The 23,515-nt window shown below is 55.1% G+C and overlaps 8 protein-coding genes across 8 annotated transcripts; 4 read left to right on the top strand and 4 right to left on the bottom strand.

Annotated features, from left to right (window-relative positions):
• Positions 1-2,223: 2,223 nt before the first annotated feature.
• On the bottom strand, positions 2,224-4,846 carry J7T54_006686 (uncharacterized protein; the record flags this gene model as incomplete). The annotated part of the gene is made up of 2 exons (XM_051503140.1): positions 2,224-4,683; positions 4,736-4,846. 2 exons carry the CDS (start codon positions 4,844-4,846, stop codon positions 2,224-2,226), a joined length of 2,571 nt encoding a protein of 856 aa, XP_051365497.1.
• A 1,279-nt stretch (positions 4,847-6,125) lies between these two features.
• On the bottom strand, positions 6,126-7,779 carry J7T54_006685 (Homocitrate synthase; the record flags this gene model as incomplete). Its single annotated transcript, XM_051503139.1, has 14 exons — positions 6,126-6,225; positions 6,284-6,358; positions 6,413-6,477; positions 6,537-6,600; positions 6,657-6,792; positions 6,846-6,872; positions 6,926-6,964; positions 7,013-7,064; positions 7,117-7,145; positions 7,203-7,244; positions 7,330-7,337; positions 7,388-7,510; positions 7,571-7,698; positions 7,759-7,779. The coding sequence occupies 14 exons, from the start codon at positions 7,777-7,779 to the stop codon at positions 6,126-6,128; spliced, it is 909 nt and encodes a 302-aa protein (XP_051365496.1).
• Positions 7,780-7,882: 103 nt separating this feature from the next.
• Positions 7,883-10,857, bottom strand: J7T54_006684 (Platelet-activating factor acetylhydrolase; the record flags this gene model as incomplete). Its single annotated transcript, XM_051503138.1, has 4 exons — positions 7,883-8,018; positions 8,096-8,379; positions 8,878-8,904; positions 9,148-10,857. The coding sequence occupies 4 exons, from the start codon at positions 10,855-10,857 to the stop codon at positions 7,883-7,885; spliced, it is 2,157 nt and encodes a 718-aa protein (XP_051365495.1).
• Positions 10,858-12,466: 1,609 nt separating this feature from the next.
• On the top strand, positions 12,467-12,987 carry J7T54_006683 (RNA-binding protein 8A-like protein; the record flags this gene model as incomplete). Its single annotated transcript, XM_051503137.1, has 2 exons — positions 12,467-12,706; positions 12,757-12,987. The coding sequence occupies 2 exons, from the start codon at positions 12,467-12,469 to the stop codon at positions 12,985-12,987; spliced, it is 471 nt and encodes a 156-aa protein (XP_051365494.1).
• A 217-nt stretch (positions 12,988-13,204) lies between these two features.
• On the bottom strand, positions 13,205-15,939 carry J7T54_006682 (Beta-glucosidase B-like protein; the record flags this gene model as incomplete). The annotated part of the gene is made up of 4 exons (XM_051503136.1): positions 13,205-13,253; positions 13,303-15,096; positions 15,141-15,360; positions 15,411-15,939. The coding sequence occupies 4 exons, from the start codon at positions 15,937-15,939 to the stop codon at positions 13,205-13,207; spliced, it is 2,592 nt and encodes an 863-aa protein (XP_051365493.1).
• Positions 15,940-17,051: 1,112 nt separating this feature from the next.
• On the top strand, positions 17,052-17,885 carry J7T54_006681 (putative oxidoreductase; the record flags this gene model as incomplete). Its single annotated transcript, XM_051503135.1, has 1 exon — positions 17,052-17,885. The coding sequence occupies one exon, from the start codon at positions 17,052-17,054 to the stop codon at positions 17,883-17,885; it is 834 nt and encodes a 277-aa protein (XP_051365492.1).
• A 1,258-nt stretch (positions 17,886-19,143) lies between these two features.
• Positions 19,144-20,958, top strand: J7T54_006680 (hexosaminidase; the record flags this gene model as incomplete). The annotated part of the gene is made up of 1 exon (XM_051503134.1): positions 19,144-20,958. The coding sequence occupies one exon, from the start codon at positions 19,144-19,146 to the stop codon at positions 20,956-20,958; it is 1,815 nt and encodes a 604-aa protein (XP_051365491.1).
• A 1,050-nt stretch (positions 20,959-22,008) lies between these two features.
• On the top strand, positions 22,009-22,563 carry J7T54_006679 (8-oxo-dGTP diphosphatase; the record flags this gene model as incomplete). The annotated part of the gene is made up of 2 exons (XM_051503133.1): positions 22,009-22,329; positions 22,411-22,563. 2 exons carry the CDS (start codon positions 22,009-22,011, stop codon positions 22,561-22,563), a joined length of 474 nt encoding a protein of 157 aa, XP_051365490.1.
• Positions 22,564-23,515: the final 952 nt, after the last annotated feature.

Here is a 23,515-nt window from a genome sequence, read left to right as displayed (position 1 = left end):
CAGGGAAGGTCGAATACTTACGCCGCTATCCACATTGAAGTTGGAGAGTCCTCGCAGGCCATCAACACCCAATTGCTGGTACACGTTGTAGGTCACTACAGATCTCATGTCAGTCATTCATATTGTCCGCACTCAAAAAACACTCACAGTCTTGAGCGCGGATCTCAGAGACATCACTGAAGCCAAACATCTCAAGAAGCTCCACGTCGTCCATCAAATAGGCTCCCACGAGTTCGGCCCTGCATTCATCGACGGTGGTTGCCAAGTCACCAAATTCGCCGGTCCAAGTCTGACCTAGCTTGTACCAGGAAGTAATGTGCTTTCCAGTGATTGGGTTCATGGGCGGATGTTCGACATCGAAATTGAAACTTCCGTCCACACCTTCAACCATCATCTTCCCTGTGCCATGTCCGAGTAGCTCATGAAGTACGACCCACCAGTAGTATGCTAGGTATTTGTGCTTCTTGAATTGCTTTGCTTCGGAAGCGTCAATGAACGGATACTGCTGGGCTTGGCTTTCTGCGACCATCCGATTAGCGATGATCACATTCTTGAATCCATCCTCCTGTCGAATGTCATTGTACTGTAATGAGGTGTTATTCACGTAGCCTGCCAACAATCTTTGCGTGTACACTAACGTTTGGTAAGTTGATCCCTGGAAATATGATACTCGAGCAGTACGCAAGCGCTGTGGAATTTCAGCCATGTGCCGCATACATTTCGTTTTAAACAACTCACAGTGAATGCTGGAGAAATCTGGCGGCTCGAAGAGGTTCTTCTCAAACGGGCCTTTTCCATCATTCTCTGGTGTGGCCCAGGGCAGCCGGCGGATGAAGGTCGATGAGCTCTCCACGAGCTTGGACAGGAGTCTGGTTTCTTCGTCATCTGCAATAGCCACAAGACCCTCGAATTCCGCTCGGATGCCATGTGGATCGCGATATGGCTCTACGAACCCAAAGATGTTCTCCACCCTAGTTGCCTTGTCCTTTACCCAAAGCCGTTGGGAGTCGCGGTACGCGGCCAGGCTGCCGCTTTGGAAGCTTTCGACATATGCGTCAAGGAACTGTCTTTGCAGGCCATTGGCCGTGTATCTGGCCGCTTCTTTTAGCTCATTACACACTCGGTTTAGTTCAGTTGAGTGATCTCCACCGATGAGTCTCACGGACCCTTTCCCATCGGGAACGGGAAACCGGGCAATCTCTCCTTCTTGAACGGACGCGAGGAGGACTTCAAACCCAGTGCCATCGGCGCTTCTTTGAAGCCTAGTGTTCTCCGGAAAAACAGAATTCTGCTCAAGAATCTTTGACACTGCAGTAATGTCTGGCTCGCCGATGAGGCTTCCGGGATAGTAACTGCTCTGCGCTGTCTCACTTGGGTATCCCAGGCTGAAAGGCGGTCTGGCTTTTATTGGCTCGGATATGTCCTTGTATAAGCTTTTCAACGTGGGAGATCTGGTCGCCAGCGCCTTGAGGACAGTGCGATCTACTCTGGGGACAAACTTTTGGTCACCGGAACCCTGCGAGAGTCAACGCTGCATGTACGCTTGCAGATTTGGGCACCCAGACGTACGTAGTAGTTCCCTACGTTGGAGAGAAAGGTAGCAGCGTACGTCAGGAAGCGTTGGATGTCATCGCTGCTGACGTCTGGTCCGATGAGTGAGCGCCAGTCTCCAGAACAGGTGCGATGTAGCTCGAGAATAAAGTCGAAGATGGCGGGCGACTCGGGAGAAACCTGTCGGAGGATGATTCTTGTACCAAACCAGGCAGCACTAGAATTGATGTTGAGCACATTACTTGCGTGTATTGCAGGTCACCGCGTGCTTACCGAGCCATATGATGCGCATATCGTTTTTCGCGATCTGTAAGGCGATCAAACTGGGACGCGATGTCCAACCTGAAGACCTGGACCTCACTGACAGCCATGTCAAGCGGTATTGACAGTTGATCCTTGTGTCGGCTACTGGGAGATGCGTCATGTTCGAGGCAGCTGAAGCTTCCCCGCGCCAACGTCTGACAACATCTGCAGACTGCAGTCACTGCACGTCGTACACGTCCCCTGTCTGTATCGGACATGCCTTCAGACCAAAACGCGCTTCATTTCATCAATTATGCATTAGGTGCCTATTTCTCTACAAAAGGTGTGTCAAATAATTATAGACAAAGGAACGTATCGAAGAGCGCTCGTTCCACCAATGTGACAAGCCTGTGAATAAATGCCAAACGCTCAATGCAATTTCTCCTTGACGTGAACCATGGCCGCTAGCCCAGCGCAGCACTTAGTGGTCATCTCATGCGTGCACCACGGGCACTTGACCGTCATGGACACGTTGCCCCCAACCCTCACCTCGTCACCCAAAGCGACCACGCCGTCCGGGTTGGCCATGGCCTTGTACAACTTGCTCGGCAAATCGTGAAAATACTTGCATGCGCAGCACTCAACAAACGTCTTGGCAATCGGCTCTCGCAGTATCGGCAGAGTCTGGGGGCCTACCGTGGGCGAGGACTTGAGAGGCGCTTGCGCAGAAGGAGCGGCTTTTCTGGCCGCTTCAAGGTATGTCGCGGGCCACGGCACCACCACAGACGTCTCGTCGCGGGCCATGAGTAACTCTCTGAGAGGAGGTGATTTCGATGCGGGATCTTGTTCCCTTGCAACGGTCGTGTTGATGCGTGCCAGTTCCTGCTGCTCATCCCCAGCGTGGCGTGGCTTCAAGCTCGGGCTCCTGCACGCGTTCGAGTCGGGGAAAGCGGCCATCACCTTGAGAGCGGCGGCTTGGATAGGATCGAGCTCCAGCGGCGACGGCTGGTTCGATTGGCGAGTCTCATCGAGGGAAAACGCTGGGGATGGCAGTACCCGGAATTGGCGCCCCTTCTTTCGCTCGTCTCCAAAGCTAGAGAACATGCTTCGCGCAGACTGCGGTCTAGATGTATCTGGTGTACCGTGTTCGCCCGGGGAGCGGAAACTATCCCAGGCGGAGTCCTCGGAAGAATGGTAGGGAGGCGTCGGCGGTGCTGTTGCACAATTTGTGCTCCAGTCTTGAATGGCCGGCATGTGGCCGTTCTTTCCAAACGTGCCCCCTCTCAGTCGGTTGTACTTGTCGGCGGGGAGGACACGCTCGTCAGTGTTCCGCAAGGTTCGCGTGGTAGGCGAGCGAGATCGGCTGCCGGGACGGTAGGCGGTGGCAGCTGGCATGACCGGTGGTGAGAGCGCTGTATGGGCACTAAACGCAGCACGAGCCGCTTCCCTAAACGTTCTTCTCTGCTGGTGATTTGCTGGCAGGCTCTCCGTGCTCGGGTTCACCGATCCGTACGGGATGCTGGGCGGATGAGACATGGTCCACCGCTCTAGCCGCTCTTCTATCTCCGTCGATGGTTTCGCTACGGGCAGCGTCTGGGACGACAACAGGGGCACCGGGTTCTCCAAGTCTTCTGCGTTCACTGTTGACTTTCTTCTGGAGCTGCGTCTTGGAGGCGCAGGGGGCGATTCTGGAACTGTCGTAAAAGAGCGCTCAGAGGCTGAGCCGGTGCCGCCCTCGTCAAATATGGGGTGGCGAGCCGGATCGACCGTGAGCATATTCATCTTCTCAACATCAACCGGGCCGTGAATCCTCTGCACGACGGTCGGACTGTTGATATTCGGTGTCGATTTGCTGCTGGGAAGTTGCACGGTGTTCGAGGAGACGTCTGGCGTCGATGAACTCATCACCACGGGAGCTGATATTGGTGATCCTTTTGCCGCTGGCAGCTTGGCAAGCTTCTGGCCGCCGTTTGGCAAAGGCTCCCTTGACCTCGACCTCAAGCCCACACGGGCCTTCCACTTTCGCATCATACCGTCGTCTTGGGAAATGAGGGCTTGGTTTCCGGTTGTGTGAATTGCAATGGGCGGGTACGCTCGCGTCTCCTTTGGCTCGCTTCTGGGCACCAAGTACCTCAGTGGGCTCTCTGAGCGCTTCCTGTTCTTTTGCGCCGCCTTCCTGGCTTCGGCTGCTTGATCCTCCAAGATCTTTTGGTTCGCAGCCAGGCGGTGTTGCTCGAGTTTGATCCCGCCAATGAACCCGTCGCGGTTGTCTGTATCCGGGGAAGCTCGTCGTACCTCAAAGGGTGCCCTGAAAAGCGAGGAGATGGAGCTAGACCGACCGCGAGGTTTCGCGCTGTCCAGCGCGGGCATATTTGGGGTAGATAAACCCGCGACACTGTTAGGTCGCTCGCTTGTGGCTTCTTGTTGCCGTGGTGGGGGCTGAGGGACGGGAGATGTGTGAGACATGCATGCGCCTGTCTGGGTCTGGCCAGCCTTCTCTACAAGTGCCGTCGAGGGAGAAGGCGGTGCCTTGCAGAGCTTGCGCCTTTGGGCTCTGCTCGTCTCTCTGTCGGCGAGCTCCCTTTCTTTTTTCTCCTTTTTTCTTCGGTCGTACGCTTGCCAGCTTGGCGATTGGCACAGTTCGTTGCGATCATCCACCACGACCTTCTCTACTGTACTGAAAGACACGCGCTTGGGACTTCCATGAGCCGACGCAAGCGTATTTTGCTGGTCCCCATCGGACCTCTGACGCGAGTGGATAGTTGCAAACATTTGTGCGGGATTCAAGGATGAAGTTCCAGTATCGATGGGTGGGAGCTGCAGGGAGACTGGAGTCCCCTGAGATTCGGGGGACACTTGGCCGCGCTTAATATGCGTGCGGCGATCACGCTAGAAAGAAAACGGTCAATGAATGCCATGACCAGCGAACAATGACTCTTACCATGCACTCCTGTTCTAGCTCGAGCATGCGCTGCAGACTGTTGGACCGGTCTGGCCTTGCGGCTGGCCTTGCGGCTGGCCTTGCGGGGCTTTGAGTCGCGGTTGCGGCCATGGTGAAGTGTACACTTTCCCTGCTCGTGCGTGGCGGCGTATTCATGAACGAGAGTGTGGGATAGGCTTTTCAGAAGCGATTCGACCCAAAAAGAATGACCCGACCCACTGCCAGCTGAATGAGTGGAATGCGGCGAGGAAAATTTGGCGGGGACGAGCAGAAGCAAAGTGAAGGGAAGATGATGGCCTAGTAGGTAGTGGGCGGGGTCTTGGTGGATGCGGCCACACAGTGAATTATAAGGTCAGGTACCAAACATTTCGAAAGAGACGCGCGAGAGGGAAGAGCAAGAGAAGAGCTTAGCAGAACTCTAGATTATTGATAAGTTGAGACAACACGAGGACCAGTCCTATGTTTGAAGCTGAATGAAAGCGCATCAGATTCAGCACTGCCGCTTGCGGGGGGGGTTGTTTCGTATTCACCGTCTTGGCGCGACAGCATCCTGTATTTCTCATCAATACGCACGCACGTCGCACGCACGTCGCACGCAGCCTGCATATCAGCTCCATGCAACACTTTGCCCCCCGGGCTCCAGCCTCAGCTCTTCTGCTGGGTCCAGAGTGGGTTTCCCTCTCTCTAACTACCACCTGCATAACGCATAAGGCATTCTTGTCTTGCAAGTACATCGTCGAGTACTAAGTTCCAATAACTTCTTGCCCTGGAGCCTAGGCCCTAGGCGATCCCGATCATCTAGCCTCTTGGAAGTACATCATCGTGTTCTAAGTTCCAATAACTTCTTGCCCTAGAGCCTGGGCCCTAGGCGATCCCGATCATCTAGCCGCATCCGGGATCATGGGGTTGGGTGTCATCGCGGGTATCCGATTGGCGAGCTCGACACCACACCACCATAAATAGACCATGACGGGGGTTCAAAGGCTGATTACTCACTTCTCAAAGAAGTGATCGAGTGGTACGGACGTCAGAGCTGTACTTGTTTCAATAGTCATTGACAACAGCCCGGACTGTGCATCACGTACCTGTCATCGCTCTTGAAAAGAGCAATTGACCATGGGAGCTCACGGGGCGAGACGGACATCTTTGGCGTTCGACGCATCAGCCCGCATATACAGAGCCTAGTGTTCCCACGAAGAGCACGTGTGGATCAGACCGCGACTAGGTCACACTAGCGTTCCAGAATCGCAAAAGTGGCCACAGGGAAAAACAAATATTCGAATGTTCTTCTTCGAAATCCAATGAGCAGATACTCGTAAGCGACATTTTCTGGTACTCCGACGCCATATGTTTGAATAGATCACTCCAACTCCGTCACCATTTTTTTCCCCTATGCGTTCTGCAATTCAAGATGGAACGAGCGAAGGATGCTGTCCGTGTCATCAATGGCAAGTGGTCGGATATCAGCCATCTGCTTGATCTTGACAGTCCTGTTGCACTCATGTTAGCCACATACATCCATGAAACGCCAAGGAACGGATAACATACACTTCCTTGACCTGGTCGTCAGTCATGGCAAGGCCAAGCTGATCAGCTCTCGAGCGAACAGCATTCCAGCCGGTGCTAAAAGAACGTTAGTCGAAATCGAACGCAAGACAGTTTGTTGGTTTGACCTACATGCGGCTGTTAATGGACACGTAGCGGGAAAGACCGAAGATTTCGGGGTCGAGAATCTCGTAGGTCTAGTTTACGGTCAGTCTGCCGATTGTACTTGCTTGGTTGTCTTTGTTCATGTTCTTACCGAAGGGTTGGCCAGGATAGCCTTCGCGTGAATACCAGCCTTGTGGGTGAAAGCACAGAAGCCCCTGGAAGTTTGTCAGCGTCAGCATTCATCATCGGGATTCAACACAGGGCTTTTTACGTGATGGGGTTGTTGAACGGGATGTTGATTTGGACCGCGTCGGCGACAAGAGTCTCGAGGGCCTTGAGCTCCTTCAGATTGTACTTGGACTTGGTGTACTCGGGGGCGGTGACAACCATTCTGGCCATGAAAGCACCTGGTGGGGTCAGTGACAGTTTCATTGGGGACTTGATTTCCATGGCAAAATACCCAAAGGAGTGATGCCGTTGCGCTCGCCTAGGGGAACAGTGTCAGTTTTGCCCAGCTTCATAAAACCTTGAGGAGCATACCAATGCCGAGGACGGAGGTGTCCACATGAGTGGCGCCAGCTAAAGCCTTTAGTATCCCTTGTTACTTTCGAGAGAATCTAAGCTTACCTTCGAGAGCGCTGTGGGCATTTGCGACCGAGCACCCAGTATCGTCGTGGAACTACTCAATAATCAGTATCCCGCCAGAGGCCAATTAGGATCCTGGGACGCACATGGCACTCAATGTCGCAGCCGACGACACCTGTATGATGAATCAGTGTACTGAACACTTGTGGATAGCTTGCTACTGTTTACTTACCGCGAAGTGTCCTTACGAGATCGTAAACCATACGAGGGGTAGCTAAGAACAGCGTCAGTACAGCTCCAAGAGTTGAGCTGTCGCCGTGGTAGCACGACAAGCTAGAATGCGTGGACGCAAGACATACCGCCGCCACTGCTGGTTGTTAGCGACTTGTCACCACGCCAATTGAGGGTCAGACTCACACTGTGTCGGCAATACCAACGCGGTGCACACCAGCGCCATCAACGGCTTTGTAGAGCGCAAGGATGTCGACGAGATCGGAACGGAAGGAATCCTCCGAGGAGAAGCGGACCTCAACATTTTGCCTGTCGTGTCAGATGAGTCAGTCTTGGTACCCAGTCTGAATCTGCAAAGTGAATACGAACCCCTTCAGGTACTCAATGACCTCGAGCGCGGTCTTCTGGATCATAGCCATGCTCTTGCCATGACTATACTCGCGCAGGAAGCTGGAGGTTCCGATAACCAGATCCACACCGTCGACACCGGCCTCGACCTAATTTCAATCGTGTGAGTCTTCACCTGAACGAATCTCGGGAGCGCGGAATGAACTTACGGCCTTCTTAGCGTCATCCATGTGGCATCGAACGTCTGCTGGGTGTTAGTTGTGAGCCAAGTTCATGCATTGGGCGGTGCGAACGTGTAAGAATCTTGGCCTGTGACATTGTTAGCAAAATATCCTACGAATCGGCCTTAGTCCTGCTTGCCTTGAGACCCAAGCTGGCAATGGTCTTGCAGTCTTGGAACGATTGTTCAGAGCTGCAAGGGTTCGTGAGCTCGATCATGTCGACGCCGAATGAATCAAGAGCCTTGGCGCTATTACAATCGTCAGCACCACCACGAAATTCTGCAGCTCTTGGGTGCACTCAGAGAGCAGTCCCGTGCGCACATACATCTTGATCTTGGTCTCGGTATCGAAGAAGCTGTTGGCGAATTGCTCTCCCTCACGGAGGGTACTCTCGATGATCTTGTACCTGCCGACGTTCGATAGGTAGTCCTGCACGGATTGGTAAGGCGAGGACTTGGGCTGTCCCTGGACAGGGTGAGAGCCATTCGAGGTCGTGGGCCCGTGGGCAGCCACGCCGTTGGATTCTCCGTTCTCGCACATTGCGTCGTTGATCTCGCGTGTTGTGGTGATGGTGGTGGTCGATCGAGGGTCCAGGTTGTGATGCGCACTCTTTGTTGGGATAGAAAATTGGCTTTGTGACGAAGACGGAAGGTGAGGCCAGATGGGTTTTAATGGCGAGAGGTCAAATTTCCAAATTTTCTGAGTGTTCTTGGTCAATTGGGAGTGAGTCGGACTGCGGGGGGTTAAAGTTGGTGTAGTGGAGGGGCAGCAGCGAAACAAGTCACCCCGATAGCGGCGGATTTCTGTGACACGCATTGGGTCGCTACATCGGGCCAGGCTCTTCGAGTGGGGTACCGCATGGCCATTGGGAATGAATGGAACTGGAACCGTCATGCGTGGGGACTCGTTGCGATCCGAGGCAGAGAGTGAGTCAAATGTCAAATGTAAGTCCGGTCAGTAGGTGTAGATGTGCCGATTGGTCTCCGTGCATTCAAAAGCTGGGGGCTAGCTACTGTAGTGAGTACAAAGTAAGTAATTAGGCCCTAATATCGATGCTTTAACTGGCTGGCCGAAACGACGAGGTCCAACCTTTGGTTGCTTACTTACGCTCCAATCGACGTCAGCCACATCGAACTGCCGGATCGCGCGTTACCCATCCAACTACCCTAGAGACACTCATCGCAAGCCATTTAATTATCATGAACATCATCCATGGGGTATCATCTCTTGTCTAGCTGTTTATTCCAAGGCCCGCGAGCTTCTTTGCACCTGCCCAGCACTACTGGCTGTTCGCATATGCCTCTCCACCTGACTTCTAGTCGGTCGCAAGTGCGTCCAAATCTCTTGTTGCTTACTGGAGTCTCGCAGTCCATTCACCATTTCTAATCCGTCAGTTGCCCTGCACATAGCCCGTGCCCGAAACCGCCTGGACCAGGCCCGGATGCGTGTCCAGAATTCATTTGGGATCTTGAGTCGCACGGCAACCCACTTATCATCTGGTGCATGGTCCGGAAACAGAGTCTCGTCGGGCTCAGTCTGGTCACCTGCCTCAAGGAGCTGCTCATTCAGCCACGTGTTGTACTTGGTCTGCTGGGGAGGGAGCGTCGTGTCCAGGAATTCGAGCGAAGCCGCTATGGTCAAGTAAAATGCGCGCTCCGGATTAACCATGGACTTCGTAAAACGCGACATCCAGTGGGGGTAGAGGACTGAGAAGTCACTCATCGACAAGTGCGTCGACCCGACAATGGTCAGCATCCAGCACAGCTGTCCTGCGTCACGCGCTTCTCCGCAGATGCCCACAATGCGGTCAAAGTTACTCTTCCAGTGGACGAAGGCCTCTGAGGATATGGAAATGATAGGCTTGGTCACTTTTTCCTCGGGTGCATCACCAACTATAGGGGTACCATTGCCCCACGCATCAAGTGCCACGCCCTGGCCGATCCAGCTCAGCTGGTCCTCACGACATGCCTGGAACGTTGTCGCTCCGCCAAAGGAGTGGCCCATAATGGAGACACCGTCGAGGAACATTCTGTCCTTCCAGTCGTCCCAGTCGACGCCTTTCAAGCCGAGCAAATTTGACCCGATGTTGCCCTTTTTGCGGAGGTTGATCTTGGCAATCTCTTCGCCGCAGCCTCGGTTGAGCAGCTCAAGAACGTGGAACGCTTCTTTGATTTCCTCTAACCGCAAGGCAACTTGAGCCGTTCGGAGCTTATGGTCAACACCCTTGGGATTACGTGGCGATGTGTCTTGCGTGTTGTCCTTGGGGTAGATGTAGTCCACGACGTAGTATGGGTTGAGCTCCTGTTTCTTTCTCCTGTGCACGCGTTTCTTCCCATGCTCCTTGTCGTCGTCATTGTTCGCGACGATCCGCGCGGTCGAGGACTCAATCTCATTCGCTTCAATGTTGCCCGGCAGGCTGACGTATGTCCTGGCTGCACTGCCATCTCGGTGCTCCAGCGCCACCACAACAAAGCCAAAGCTAGCAAGTTCGCCGCAGATGGCACTATAGCACAGCCGTGAGCCACCCAGGCCATGACTGAAGATGATCACAGGGAACTTGGGTCTCGTTCTTGTTCGACTCTCCTCTTCACGCGCAGCTTGCCCGCCAGGCCCCGAGTCATTCTTCATATCTTCCGGCCAGTGTTGCGCCAGCTTCGCATTTCGGAACGCGGGCAGCTTTGTGAACAGTGTCGTTAAAGCCAAGTAGCCCGTCACCGGCGGCCACGGTAGGTTCATCATCTTGGCATATCCCTTTGACGTCGCAATCCGGGGACGCGGCGTCCAGTTGACGCGGTGCAACTTTTCTTTACCATCTGACGTCTTGAAGTCTTCGCGAATTTCGGCCGGATGGTAAATGGCCATGAGCACTGTGTCCAGTCGCAAGACAGGCTTGCCCCCGCGCTTCAAGCCAGAGATCGGGCGTGGGTCACGCGCCGGAACCTCGATATCCATGTATCCCACATTGTATGGGCCGGTGTATCGTGGGAGACGATGCAGGAGCCGATCGCGCAGCGTCTTCGGTGGGAAGACGCCTGATTTGCGAGGAAGCCTTGTATCAGCCTTTGGAGGCTGGGCCGACGGCGCCATGTTCTTGAACCTTGCTTTACATGGATAAGGAGGGATCGGGAGCTTCAGCAATAAGATTGATTATGGTCTTTATCCGAAGTGGGCGTTCAGTACATGTTGTCATTGGGGAGTTTTTGCCCCGAAGTCAGTGATCGAACAATTCATTCTCATGGGGTGACGTCACGGATAGAATTGGGAATTGTTGTCCTTGGCAACCATGCAACAGCGAAGCAGATGAGATTACCGAAAAAAGTATCTATCATGCACGGGTCTTCATTGCAGCATACAAACGCGTGGGCTGATGACTTGCCTTACGGGCTTGGAGCATCATCCGAGACATTGTTGCCAGCCAGAACGCAGGCGCATGAAACACAGGTGGTACCGTGGTAGATATCAATGAAGGCAGTGGTCAGACAAATCACATCGACTGATTGACTGACATCAAATCAATAGCGTTGCAGCTGCTAGACGTCAGTAACGTCAATGTATCTATCGTAAGTGTACATGTAGGTGGTTGGAGATTTCGGGTCCTGTTTGAGGCACTAGCGTGACGTGCCACTTGCGAGTCATGCAGAAAACAGCTGACATAATCTCGACATGACTCACGGAACCACATTGCCCCGAACACACCCTTGAAAGCTTCACGTGACTCTGCATTTCGCCTCCCACACAATTCCCACCCGAATTCAGAAAAACCCATCGTGCCTAGCCCGCCCCTCTCGACTTTGCAGCTCTCAACCACACCGATCATCACGACAACACAAATCCATCAACATGGGTAAAGTTCACGGTTCTCTTGCCCGTGCCGGTACGTCTCGACTCTCGACTGCGTCGCCGAAAAATTTACTGATGAAATGCAGGCAAGGTCAAGTCTCAGACTCCCAAGGTACGACAGACAGCGCGACGACGATGATGACGACGACATCGACGGGAGATGATGGGAACGCGGTACTGATACGCTGGAACAGGTTGAGCCTCAGGAGAAGCCCAAGGTCCCCAAGGGCCGTGCTCTCAAGCGCCTCAAGTACACCCGCCGTTTCGTTAATGTCACCCTGACTGGCGGCAAGAGAAAGGTACACACGACCCGCGTCGTTGCGCATTGGATCAGACCATACTCACATTATCCAGATGAACCCCAACCCCGGCTCCTAAGCGCAATACACGATAAAGCGAATGGACGAAATTTAAAATCGGGAAGGGGATTTCTTTGGCAAATCTTGGCAACGACGGCCGCAATGCCTGTGATGAAAGCAGGCTTGTGCGGAGGGCGGTTCTACATCAAAGGATTATGCCCGACGATGCGACGGAGGTTTAACTCGGCGTCAAGGTGTCTCTTTGTCAAATGAATACAACATGCATCAACGCATTTCGATCTTGGGCATGCACATTGAGGCCAGGTGCTGTGAGCGTAGGCTTCTGCGTGATGAGAACCGCTTTGAGACTGCTCTCGACTGTCTGACCCAAAATTTGCTGTACATTTGCATCTTGTCGTTCACTTGACCTTGTGACACTCGACAGCTGTCACGTGATTCCCCGTATTTGTCCAGCTTCACTTAAAATACCAGTACCACTACGTAGCATCCCACGTTTGCGCTCCTACCGCACGACAATCAAGCACAACATTTCGATCATGGCCGACCAAGAAATGGAAATCGACTCGCAAGACTCTGGTCTGGCAGCCCCTCACAACGAAGCCGAAATGCAAACCCATGCAAAAGCCACTGCTGTCCGCTCCATCGAAGGCTGGATCGTAATCGTCACGAACGTGCACGAAGAAGCAGACGAGGAGACGCTGCAAGATACTTTTGGCGAGTTTGGCGAGATCAAGAACCTGCACCTCAACCTGGACCGGAGAAGCGGTTACGTGAAGGTACGCGGAGCGCGCATGCCGTGGAATGGCTGATGGCTAACCGTCTTCAGGGTTATGCTCTGATCGAATTCGCGACGCTGGAAGAAGCTCGTGCCGCCATCGACGGAGCACACAACACCAAGATGCTGGACCAGACGATTGCCGTGGATTTTGCGTTTGTCCGCCCGCCGCCAAACCAGGGCAAGGGGGCCCGCGGAGGACGAGGTGCTGGTGGCGCGCGACGAGGGCGAAGCAGAAGTCGCAGCCCGGATGCTAGAGATCGCGAGCCCGACGCAGCGTGAAGAGGTGAAACTACAAATCTATTCACAGATATCAAGTGCCCTGTTGACAGGGAGTCGACGTTCTCTGTAGTCGAGAGGTCGTCGACATATGTAACAGCTCACACCTGGTATGTTGAAGCACTCCAATATTGCGTTGCCACTAACAATTTAAGTAGAACTACAATCTCAGCACCCGTGACGAGGGCAAGCTCCTTCTATAACCCTGACACTCCCTAGTCTAGAATGTCCACGTGAAAGACTCTTTCACTTCGAAACTTGCAGAGCGCCTGGAAAAGTCAGCACCGCAGACCATATACGCTCAAACAGGGCTCTTACCGAATGTCAGTGCTCGAGGCGCCGATCAGAATGTCGAACTTCCCTTGCTCGCCAATCCATCCTGGAATCGCCGTGTCATAGTACCCAACTGCGTGCTTATCCAAGGTAATGTGGATGTGCCTAGTCTCGTCTACCTCCAAGAAAACTTTTTCAAAGGCGACAAGCTCCTTCTCTGGACGTGGCAATCTACTCTTCTCGTCATGCACGTACACCTGCACGATCTCGGCGCCGGCTCGGGCACCCACGTTTGAAATGGCCAGAGTGAGGCGAATGTTCTCGTCTGCCGACAAGACACGAGACGAGAGCTCAGGACGGCCATACTCAAAAGTCGTGTATGAAAGGCCGTGTCCAAAGGGGAAGAGTGGCTTGATGTTATTCCGGTCGTAATGACGATAGCCGATGTACAGCCCTTCGCCATACAGCACCTTGCCGTTCTCACCTGGCCAGTTGTGCCACGCAGGGGTATGCTCAATGCGTTGAGGAAATGTCGCTGGCAGCTTCCCGCTGGGGCTGACGAGACCAAAGAGCACATCGGCCAGAGCGTTGCCGGCTTCCTGGCCCTGATACCAGCCCTGGACGATAGCAGGAACGCTATCGACCCAAGGCATATGGACGGGGCTTCCCGACTGATTCACCACCACGGTTCTGGGGTTGGCTTCGACGATGGCTCGTATGAGCTTGTCTTGGCTGCCGTCGACGGGCAGGTCCATGGTCTGGCGATCGTAGCCTTCCGATTCCCACTCAGCATCGACGCCAACCACCACGACCGCTACATCAGCCGCGCGGGCTGCCTGGACAGCGTTCTGGATATAATCCACCTTGTCCTCCTGCTTGAAGCCGATGCGGCAGCCACCGTACTTGTGCGTCATGTTGAATTTGTCCTGCTTCCAGAGAGGCCGCAATTCGTTCGTCATTTCGACCTTGAGCTCCACGGCTCGGTTGCCCTCCATGTCCAGCTCGACGAGGTAGTCCGCGGACCCATCAAACATGGCCTCGCCTTCTTCGGTCCAGTTCCAAAGGTCAAGAACCAATCTGCCGTCGACGTACAGCTTTCCGGGACCCACGCTCATGAAGCTGATTGTGTGTTTCCCAGAGATAGTAGACGTGAGATACGTCTTGGCTACAGCTGACCACTCTGGCCCAACCTGCTCGAGCGGAGCCGAGTCCCACAGGAAGAGATCTGTATTTGTGCGTCTCTGCGTGACAACAGGAGAACCCTCGAAAGCGTCGCCGGCGTACCAGTCAATATCAACGCCCGGTTTCCCCGACTGGGATGTGCAGTACTCGGACGCTACGGGTAACCACTTGAAGATGTGACACCCCTGAGCGAATGTTACTTCTTGCTGGGACACTCGACGGATGCTATCAAGTGGAATCGTGTTGTAGTAAGGATTCAGACTTGCGCTGCCGCCTCCCCCAGCAATGGCACGGTTCGCATTGGGACCGATGACCGCAACTCTGGTACCACTGGAACATAGCGGAAGCAGACCGCCTTCGTTCTTCAAAAGCGTTAGTCCTTCGTGACCCGCTGAGCGGATAAGCTGTCTAGTCGCCTCCTTGTTGTCTTCTTTTTCTGGTTGCTCAGGCGTCATGTCGCCGCCCTTTAGGCGTTCCACCAGTGTGAGAGCATTCTCCGCCGCTGCGTCAATGTCCCCTTGGCTGATACGTCCCTCCTTTGCCGCTTCGACGAGCTTTGCCAAGCGCCACTTGGTGGAGTGTGGGAACTCAATGTCACAGCCGGCCTGTATCGACTCGACAACAGAGTTGGTGCCGCCCCAGTCGGATACAACGGTGCTGGCGGATTAGTGTTGTGATGAAAAAGGTGGGAGAGACTGTACCCATCATAACCCCACTCACCGCGCAAGACGTCCTTGAGCGTGTGTGGGTGCATATCGGCATGGATGCCATTGATCTTGTTGTACGACGACATGACAGCCCAGGGGTTGGCTTCTCGTATGGCGATCTCGAAGGGACGCAGGTACAGCTCGCGCAGGGGCCTCTCTGCGATGAGGGAATCGATGGTGTTGCGCTCTGTCTCCTGCTCGTTTCCCACAAAGTCTGCGTTGGTCAGTGATGGACGACGGGGCCCACAGACCACGACCACGTACGCTTGATGGCTGCGCCCACTCCTTGGTCCTGCAAGCCCTTGACATACTGCGCTGCCAGCTTGCCGGTGAGAAAAGGATCCTCGGAGAAGGACTCAAAGTTCCTGCCCCCCAGGGGATGGCGGTGCATGCAAATGGTCGGCCCCAGCAGCATGTCTGCCGACCTGGCCCTCGTTTCGTGAGCAAGATGCTGGCCTATCTTGTAGAGAAGATCCTTGTTCCAAGTTGCCGCGAGGGAAATGCCACATGGGAAGAGTGCAGCCTTGGTGCCACCGACGAAGATGCCGCCTCTCGCACCATTGGGTCCATCGGATGTCTTGATGGCGGGGATGCCTCTTTCGGGTATGGCGGTGGTCCTCCAGAAGTCTGCGGCCGTTAGGAGGGACACCTTTTCCTCCAAGGTCAGGTGCTCAAGCTTCTCCTTTGCCTTGACCCGAGCATGTTGCAATCTGGGGTTCCCTTGTTGGGGGCTCCAGGGCGGACTGCAGCTCGTTTTAGGCGTCGTGTTTGCGCTGGTTGGTTCCGTGTCCATTGTTTCCATTGTTCCCATTTAGTATTCGATACAGATACGCTCATTGGGGATTTGATGCGGATAGCGTCCAAGAGATGGGGTCGACTTCTTTTCGCGAAGTAGGTGTCGATGTTCCGTGTATTCAGAGGTTTCTTCTCAGCAAGCTCTAGACTGGTTACCTGCACCAGTGGCACGAACTGTGATCTCGCGGAAAACAGATGGAACGAAAGGCATGGAAGGACTTCTGTAGTATATATACTACGAACGCAAGTATCCGGTTTCACTTCTGTCGGTCGAGCGGTCCGTATGGGCTATCCGGAGGAACGAGGCGGGGCTCCGAGCTAGTAAGCCAACCTGCACCTTTCGCCATGTCAATCTTCGGTACTGGGTGATATGCTTCCGCGACAATGGCAGAATAGATTGGCGATGTGCATCAGTGTGCACGTCGGTGCATTCTTGTGCCGATAGCTGGACGGAACGCGTCCCAGGGGCCTCGTCGGCCTGACTTGGTGTTTCTCCCCTGACACCAGGGCCTGACTCTGAGATATGGTTAGGTGACTTGCATCTTGCATGCTGGAGGCTTCTCGATGCTGCAAATGACGGCCTGGGGAAACCGGCCCGCGCACCCGTCGGTCCTAATTGGAATCTAGACCATCGGCGCCGGCGGAGGAAGTGCTCGTCAATACTGGCACAGTAGGTCGTTGCCGAAACGTACTTCGTGCCATGCGGCAATAGTTTGACGGCTGAAAATGAAGAGACCTTTGGTGAACTTCGTGTCTATATACTCGACTTTGTGCCTTGCTGCACCCACGAGCTTGCCGGCTAATGACATGGACTGTTTGCGACACGCAGAACCCAAAAGGGCTTTGTACAACAACACGACGATGCAATGACTTGCTACGTGTGCCTGTCAACCACGGTAAGGTATGGACCTGCGAGATTCACGCCATTGCCTCAAGCTTGTTGTTCACTCCGACAAGAGGCTGACGCCACGAACTCCTTGAGCCCCTCTATGGCACGTGCGGGGCATCCCGTGCTTCCTCGGAGGACAACAACAAGGCTCACATGATACTTGTGCTGTTCCGGCTATTTGCTCCTGCATCTGACAGCTCAACCACTGTGTACAGAAAAACATGAACCTACCGCCTCGCCCATCCCGCTCTCTAGCTGGCAAAGTCGCCATTGTCACTGGCGCAGGGTCATCGCCCACGGGCCTCGGCAACGGACGCGCCATCTCAATCCTGCTGGCCGAGGACCAATGCTCTGTCGTCTGCGTCGACTTGTCTCTTGAGTCTGCACAGACAACGGTCGAGATGTGTCTCGGCGAAGGAAAGGGAGGGCGCGCAGTTGCTGTGCAGGCTGATGTGACCAAAGAAGACGACTGCAGACGGATCGTGGAAACGGCCATGTCCCGGCTTGGTCGCGTGGACATTCTGATCAACAACGTTGGGATCCTTGGTCCCGGGGGCAGTGCCGTCGATGTCGAGCGGGAAGAGTGGGCGCGGGGCCTCGATGTCAACGTCACGAGCATGGTGCTCATGTCGAAGCACACCATTCCGAAGATGCTCCTCAACACACCGACGTCTCCGTCGGAGCTCTCCATCCGCGGCTCCATTGTCAACATGGCGTCGGTCGCCGGTCTGCTCGGCGGGACGCCGTCGCTTCTGTATCCTGTCAGCAAAGGCGCTGTCGTCCAGCTGACGCGGGCAATGGCCTCGCATCATGGCAAGGACGGGATCAGAGTGAACACTGTCTGTCCTGGCATGGTGTACACGCCCATGGTGAGCGACGGGGGCATGAGCGAGGAGACGAGGCAGAGGAGGCGCGAGAGGAGTCTTTTGCAGACTGAGGGCAGCGCCTGGGATGCCGCGGGTGCAGTGCGGTACCTGGCTGGAGGTGAGGCGAGGTGGGTTACGGGAACAGTATTGACCGTCGATGCTGGTGCAACATGCACGACCAAGTTCTGATGCTGGGCTGCATGTGCTATGGGCAGGCTCCCGAGGTTGAAGTTACCCAACAAATGCGCACTGGTTGATCGGTAGGCAAATAGGACATTGGCGTGGTGTGGTTAGAGGTGCATTGGTGGCGCATGCTCAGCGCTGTCAGCAGTGCAAGCTCGCCTCGCTGTTAGGGACAACTTACAGGGCCCGACCCGGTCGGATCCATGGTCATGTTACATTGAGGGCCTTCTTGCTGTTTCGTTCTGCCGCCTCTGCGACTGCGCATCCGGCGAGGAACGTGGGAGTGAGCAGTTGATCAAGGCGTGATGAGACAAGTGTGGGGTAATGAGGCTTGCCATCTGCAGCTTGATGAGCTTCATCAAGTGACCAACAAGTGCGGCCTTGGTAAGGTAACAATAGACGGCTGGTCACCAATGCTCTCAATTGAATCCGTAGAAGTCATCATTTTGCACACAAGCGAGCAATGGAAAGGCACTCGTATGGTCATGAGAAGAGGCTGTGCGAGACTGCAAGTGCGCTGACCTGTCGATCATCATCTCCCCCGGGATCCTCGGTCGGCATGATAACAAAATCAATGCACAGCAATCCCCCTGAGAATCCTCTTGGTTGCTACCTGCCAGATCGCGACCCTTGTCTTGCTTCTCCAAAACGCGAAGGCTCCAGTCCCCAATTCTGCGAGGTTACGGATGCAAAGGTACTAATTAATAAGGTAAGGTACTTTCGTCCTCAGGTAAGGCACGGAGAGTGGATGTGCAACGTAGCGTCCCGGCCAAGAGCCCATCTGCCGGCCTTATCGCTCGTGCTCTGCATCGTGAATCTTCACTCGACCCGACACAGCTGAGCACCGAGTCTGACCAGCACGGTCCTGCTTCCGTTCCAGAGTCCTCCCTAGGTACCGACTGGAGGACGTCGCGCGCGGGTGCGCGCAAACCCAAAGCGGTGTTACGCCATAGTAGCTTCTCCTCCTCTCCTCTTGCATTGACCAGCCGTCCGTCCATCAACAAACTGCGGTTACATGGCGCGCGCGCGCGCCGGTGCTACCCTCCCCGCGGATCCCTGCATCGTCACGATCGTCATCCCTTCCTCCGCATTCACTGGCCTGTCGAAACTCGGAACCCGAATGTTTCTGCTGATCTCCCGCCGTCTCCGAGCTGGGCGGGTCAGCCCTTAAAAGAAATCGCCCTCGCCCTCTCCCTCCGGTAACAGCGCGCCAGTCCCACACCTCTCTTCGTCATTGTCTCTGGCACTGTTCTAGTTGGACAAGATGCTCTCTTCTGTCCTCAAAGCGGCCGCTCTGGCCTTAGCCGTCACCCCAGTGTCTGCCATCTGGCCCATCCCCAAGACCATCTCGACGGGCAACTCGACCCTGTTCATCGACCAAACGGTCGCCGTGACCTACAATGGCAAGCCAGTACGAAAATCTCACCCTGACTCCCACTTCCTGTATCAAGCAGCTAAAGACTCTATCTACGCGCAGCTGACCTACGCCGTTGGCTATACGCCTCCTCCCGGCCCCAACTTTAAGAGCTCCGACATTGTCCAGGGTGGCGTGGAGCGTGCTTTTTCGGCCATCTTCCAGGACGGACTGGTGCCATGGATGTTGAGGGAGCGCGGCTCCGACTTTGAACCCAAGCAGAGGGACGACACCAAGCGCGTCGCCAAGCTCACCATCACCCAGACCGAGGAGGACGACGAGAACACATTCAAGCCCGTCGCGGGCACCCTTGATGAGTCCTACTCTCTCAAGGTCGGTCTGGATGGCGAGGCGACACTCAACGCGGCGTCGTCCATCGGTGTCCTGCGCGGTCTGGAGACCCTCTCGCAGCTCTTTTACAAGCACTCGTCCGGCCTGACATTCTACACGCAGCACGCTCCCTACGATATCGAGGATGAGCCACTCTACCCCCATCGTGGCATCCTGATGGACGTCTCCCGCCATTGGTTCCCCCTCGAGGACATCAAGCGCCAGATCGATGGCCTTGCGATGAACAAGATGAACGTTTTGCACTTGCACATGACAGACACTCAGTCCTGGCCCCTAGAGGTGCCCTCGTTACCCAAGCTCACCGAGAAGGGCGCCTACGCCCCCCACCTCACCTTCACGCCAGCCGATATTCAGGACCTCTACGAATACGGCGTGCACCGTGGCGTCCAGGTCATCATGGAGATCGACATGCCCGGCCACGTAGGCATCGACCAGGCCTACCCGGGCCTCACCGTCGCTTTCAACAAGCAGCCCTACCAGTGGTACTGCGCGCAGCCTCCCTGCGGCTCGTTCAAGTTGAATAGCACAGACGTTGAGGACTTCCTCGACACCCTCCTCGACGACGTCCTCGCGCGCATCTCGCCCTACACTGCCTACTTCCACACCGGTGGTGACGAGTACAAGGCCAACAACTCACTCCTCGACCCCGCCCTCGAGACCAACGACGTGCAGACGCTCCAGCCCATGCTCCAGCGCTTCTTGACGCACGTGCACGACAAGGTCGTCGAGCACGGCCTGGCCCCGATGGTCTGGGAGGAGATGGTGCTCGAGTGGAACGCGACCGTCCCCGAGGGCACCGTCATCCAGTCCTGGCTCGGCCAGGGAGCTGTCAAGGAGCTCGCCGAGGACGGGCACAAGGTTATCGACTCGAGCTACAACTTTTACTACCTCGACTGCGGTCGCGGGCAGTGGCTCGACTTCCCCAACGGCGAGAGCTGGCAGACATTCTACCCCTTCACCGACTGGTGCCAGCCCACCAAGTCGTGGCGGCTCATCTACTCGCACGACCCCCGCGACGGCGTGGCGGACGAGGCCAAGGACAATGTCATTGGCGGCGAGTGCCCCGTCTGGTCCGAGACCATTGACCCGGCCACCCTTGACGGCCTCGTCTGGCCGCGCGCCGGTGTTGCGGGCGAGGTCTGGTGGAGCGGCAACGTCGACGCGCAGGGCAACAACCGCACGCACTACGAGGTCAGGCCGCGCCTGAGCGAGCAGCGCGAGAGGATGTTGACGAGGGGTGTCAAGGGGAGCGTCATCACCCAGCAGTGGTGCGACATGAACAAGCCTGAGGACTGTGGCCACGAGATGCAGTAGAGCCTGCTAGAGCAGTTTGTTCACAATAGAGTCCAGATCATCGTGTCTGTTTGTTTCAAGCGCGTCTCGTCTCGTGACGTGACGTGACGTGACGTGACGTGTGGAGTGTGGGGTGTGGCGCAGTACAAGGAGGCACAGTCATATGAGGCTCGTGGTGATTTAACTCCATGAGTTGGCCATTGAACATGAGAGTAGTAGTAGCACCGATAAGACGGCATGAAATATTCTGGGCTTGCAATGGTCGGGAAGTGAAAAATTGACCTTGCTAATGCCAGTGGCAGCCTGTTCCTGGACATACATTGGACACTCCCAGGCCAAGCACAAGATTGGGACACAGATGGACACTCCATTCGTAACATCCATTTTTAGAAGACCATCAATAAAAAAGGCATGCCAGGAATCCGGAACCAAGATAACGCACAGCTGAACATGTATCATATCACAGTGACACCTGTTTTTTCAACAAGGCTGACATGTTTTACTTGGGCATTTTCTGTCAAGCTGTTGGCTTAGGGTAGCACACTCTAGCCCTGTCTCCAGAACTGGGCTGGCAGGCGGCCCGTATTACAACGACAAATGAAGACATGCCAGAGTTATGCGCTGAGCCGCACCTTCCAACTCCACAACTTACATTAGACCCAAGAAGCTGTCATCTCGCGTCTGTGCAGCAGAGGCAGACAGACCATCCCGTTGTGACGAAAGCGCCTTGCTGGCTGCCCCGCGGCCTCTGCCCCTCCTCACAATCACGCCGAAGGACTAAGCTGAGTGCCTTGTGCTTCACCAAGCATTCAACTGTGCATGACTGGAGAGTCCAGATGGATTGAGAGCATTGAACAAAAGGAAGGAAAAAAGCAACAATCTCAATCTCACCAGGAACCAACAGACACTATCCGCCAAGTTCTGCTGTCGAGTTGGAGCTTCTGGAGTATATAGCGCGAGCCACATTCCGATCTTGGCTCATCAAAAACAACATCGTCAAGACTCGAGACTCAACGACTCAGAACTCGACTACAAACGGTGAACATAAAACCTCCACACTTCCACACAACGATGCCTCCCAGTGCACAGAAACCCCGCAAGCCCGGCGTCGCCGTCCTGATCACCCATCCTACACTGCCCGACACGGTGCTCCTGGGCCTGCGCAAAGGCTCCCACGGCGCGAACTCTTGGGGCTTGCCTGGCGGTCACGTCGACCCGGGCGAGACACACGCCACAACCGCTGCGCGCGAAGTTCTGGAGGAGACAGGTCTCGAGATCGCCGTGTCGGACGAGGAGGTGGCGCACACGCAGGACGACTTTGAGAAGGAGGGCAAGTACTACGACACGTACTTTCTACGCGGCACAGTGACCGACACAGCGGCCTCGCCAGAGGTAAGTACATTACCTGACTCATCTTGCGAGCGAGCTGCGGTGGGTCATCAAGGAGGCCAAGGAGCTAATTCGGTCCGGTAGGTCAAGGAGCCCAACAAATGTGCCGAATGGCGCTGGTTCGCCTGGGACGAGCTGCGCCAGATGAGGGAGACAAGCGGGCCTGACGAGAAGCTGTTCCGCCCCATGTGGCAGCTGGTTGGCTTGAACCCTGAAATCCAGTCTCTCTTGAAATAGCATCGTCTCTGAAAGTCTTGGACTGAGATTATGGAGTCGGAGTTGGTTTTGCTACTTCGAAAGGCCCACCAGCCAAGGTAGTCCAGGAGCGGCGACGGTAGGGAGTAGGGACAGATTTCGAGGTTGGGAAACCTGCGTGTACTACAACTGCGTACTAGACCTTGTCAGTCGACGTGCAGCCCTGTACAGATCAATCAGTGCAATTGAAAGTTGGTAGCCGTCGCAGCTGTCAGGACGCAGGGCAATGCCAGCCGCAGTTGGCATCCTCCACCCCAAACGACCAGACTCCTTGTGCGAGAACCCCAGCCATGCTCATCAAACAGTCTCATATTGGCCTTTGTACCGTGCACCAGAATCATAGACTATCGGATCAAAGGCCGTATCTGATCTGCAAGTCGCTTTTTAGAGGATGGCCTGTCAGGTACGGCGAGTCGGGGCCTAGAGGGGCCGCCCATGCACTCCACAAAGGGCTATCTGGGATCCCTTGCATGCGCATACGCATCGCGGCAAACCTCGTGACAACAGCACGAAGAAAGAAAGTTTGCATTATTGACCTGTGATGGGCGGCGGTGACCCAATCAAGAGATCGACTAGACCGGCGAACTGTGGTGCCAGTCCATAAGTAATCATCTCGTCTTGCGTACATGTAGGGTTGCCGGTTGATCTCCCAACACTCGGCATCAGGCTGTCCACTGTCTCGGTACCCCTATGGCGCCAAGACAACCTTACTTTTGGCAAATCGCACCTCCAGGGATTGTCAATTTGCCTCCCTCACGCATCATAGTAGAATTCGCCCTTGTGGAGGGTTAGAGCCTCGGCGGCTGGTCCCTCACCTCCAGACTCATCTCAGCAGTCTCAGGCAAGGCGTCAGCTCAGGGGCATGACCAACGCGGATGCAGTACGCCTGTGATAGCCTCGAGTCGGACTTGTCTCTACCAGACAGACAACCAAG

Source organism: Emericellopsis cladophorae (genome assembly GCF_022114955.1).
Source record: "Emericellopsis cladophorae strain MUM 19.33 chromosome Unknown NODE_4_length_1054762_cov_117_872525, whole genome shotgun sequence".
Classification (NCBI taxonomy): Eukaryota; Fungi; Ascomycota; class Sordariomycetes; order Hypocreales; family Bionectriaceae; genus Emericellopsis; species Emericellopsis cladophorae.
This window is presented reverse-complemented; position numbering and strand designations above follow the sequence as displayed.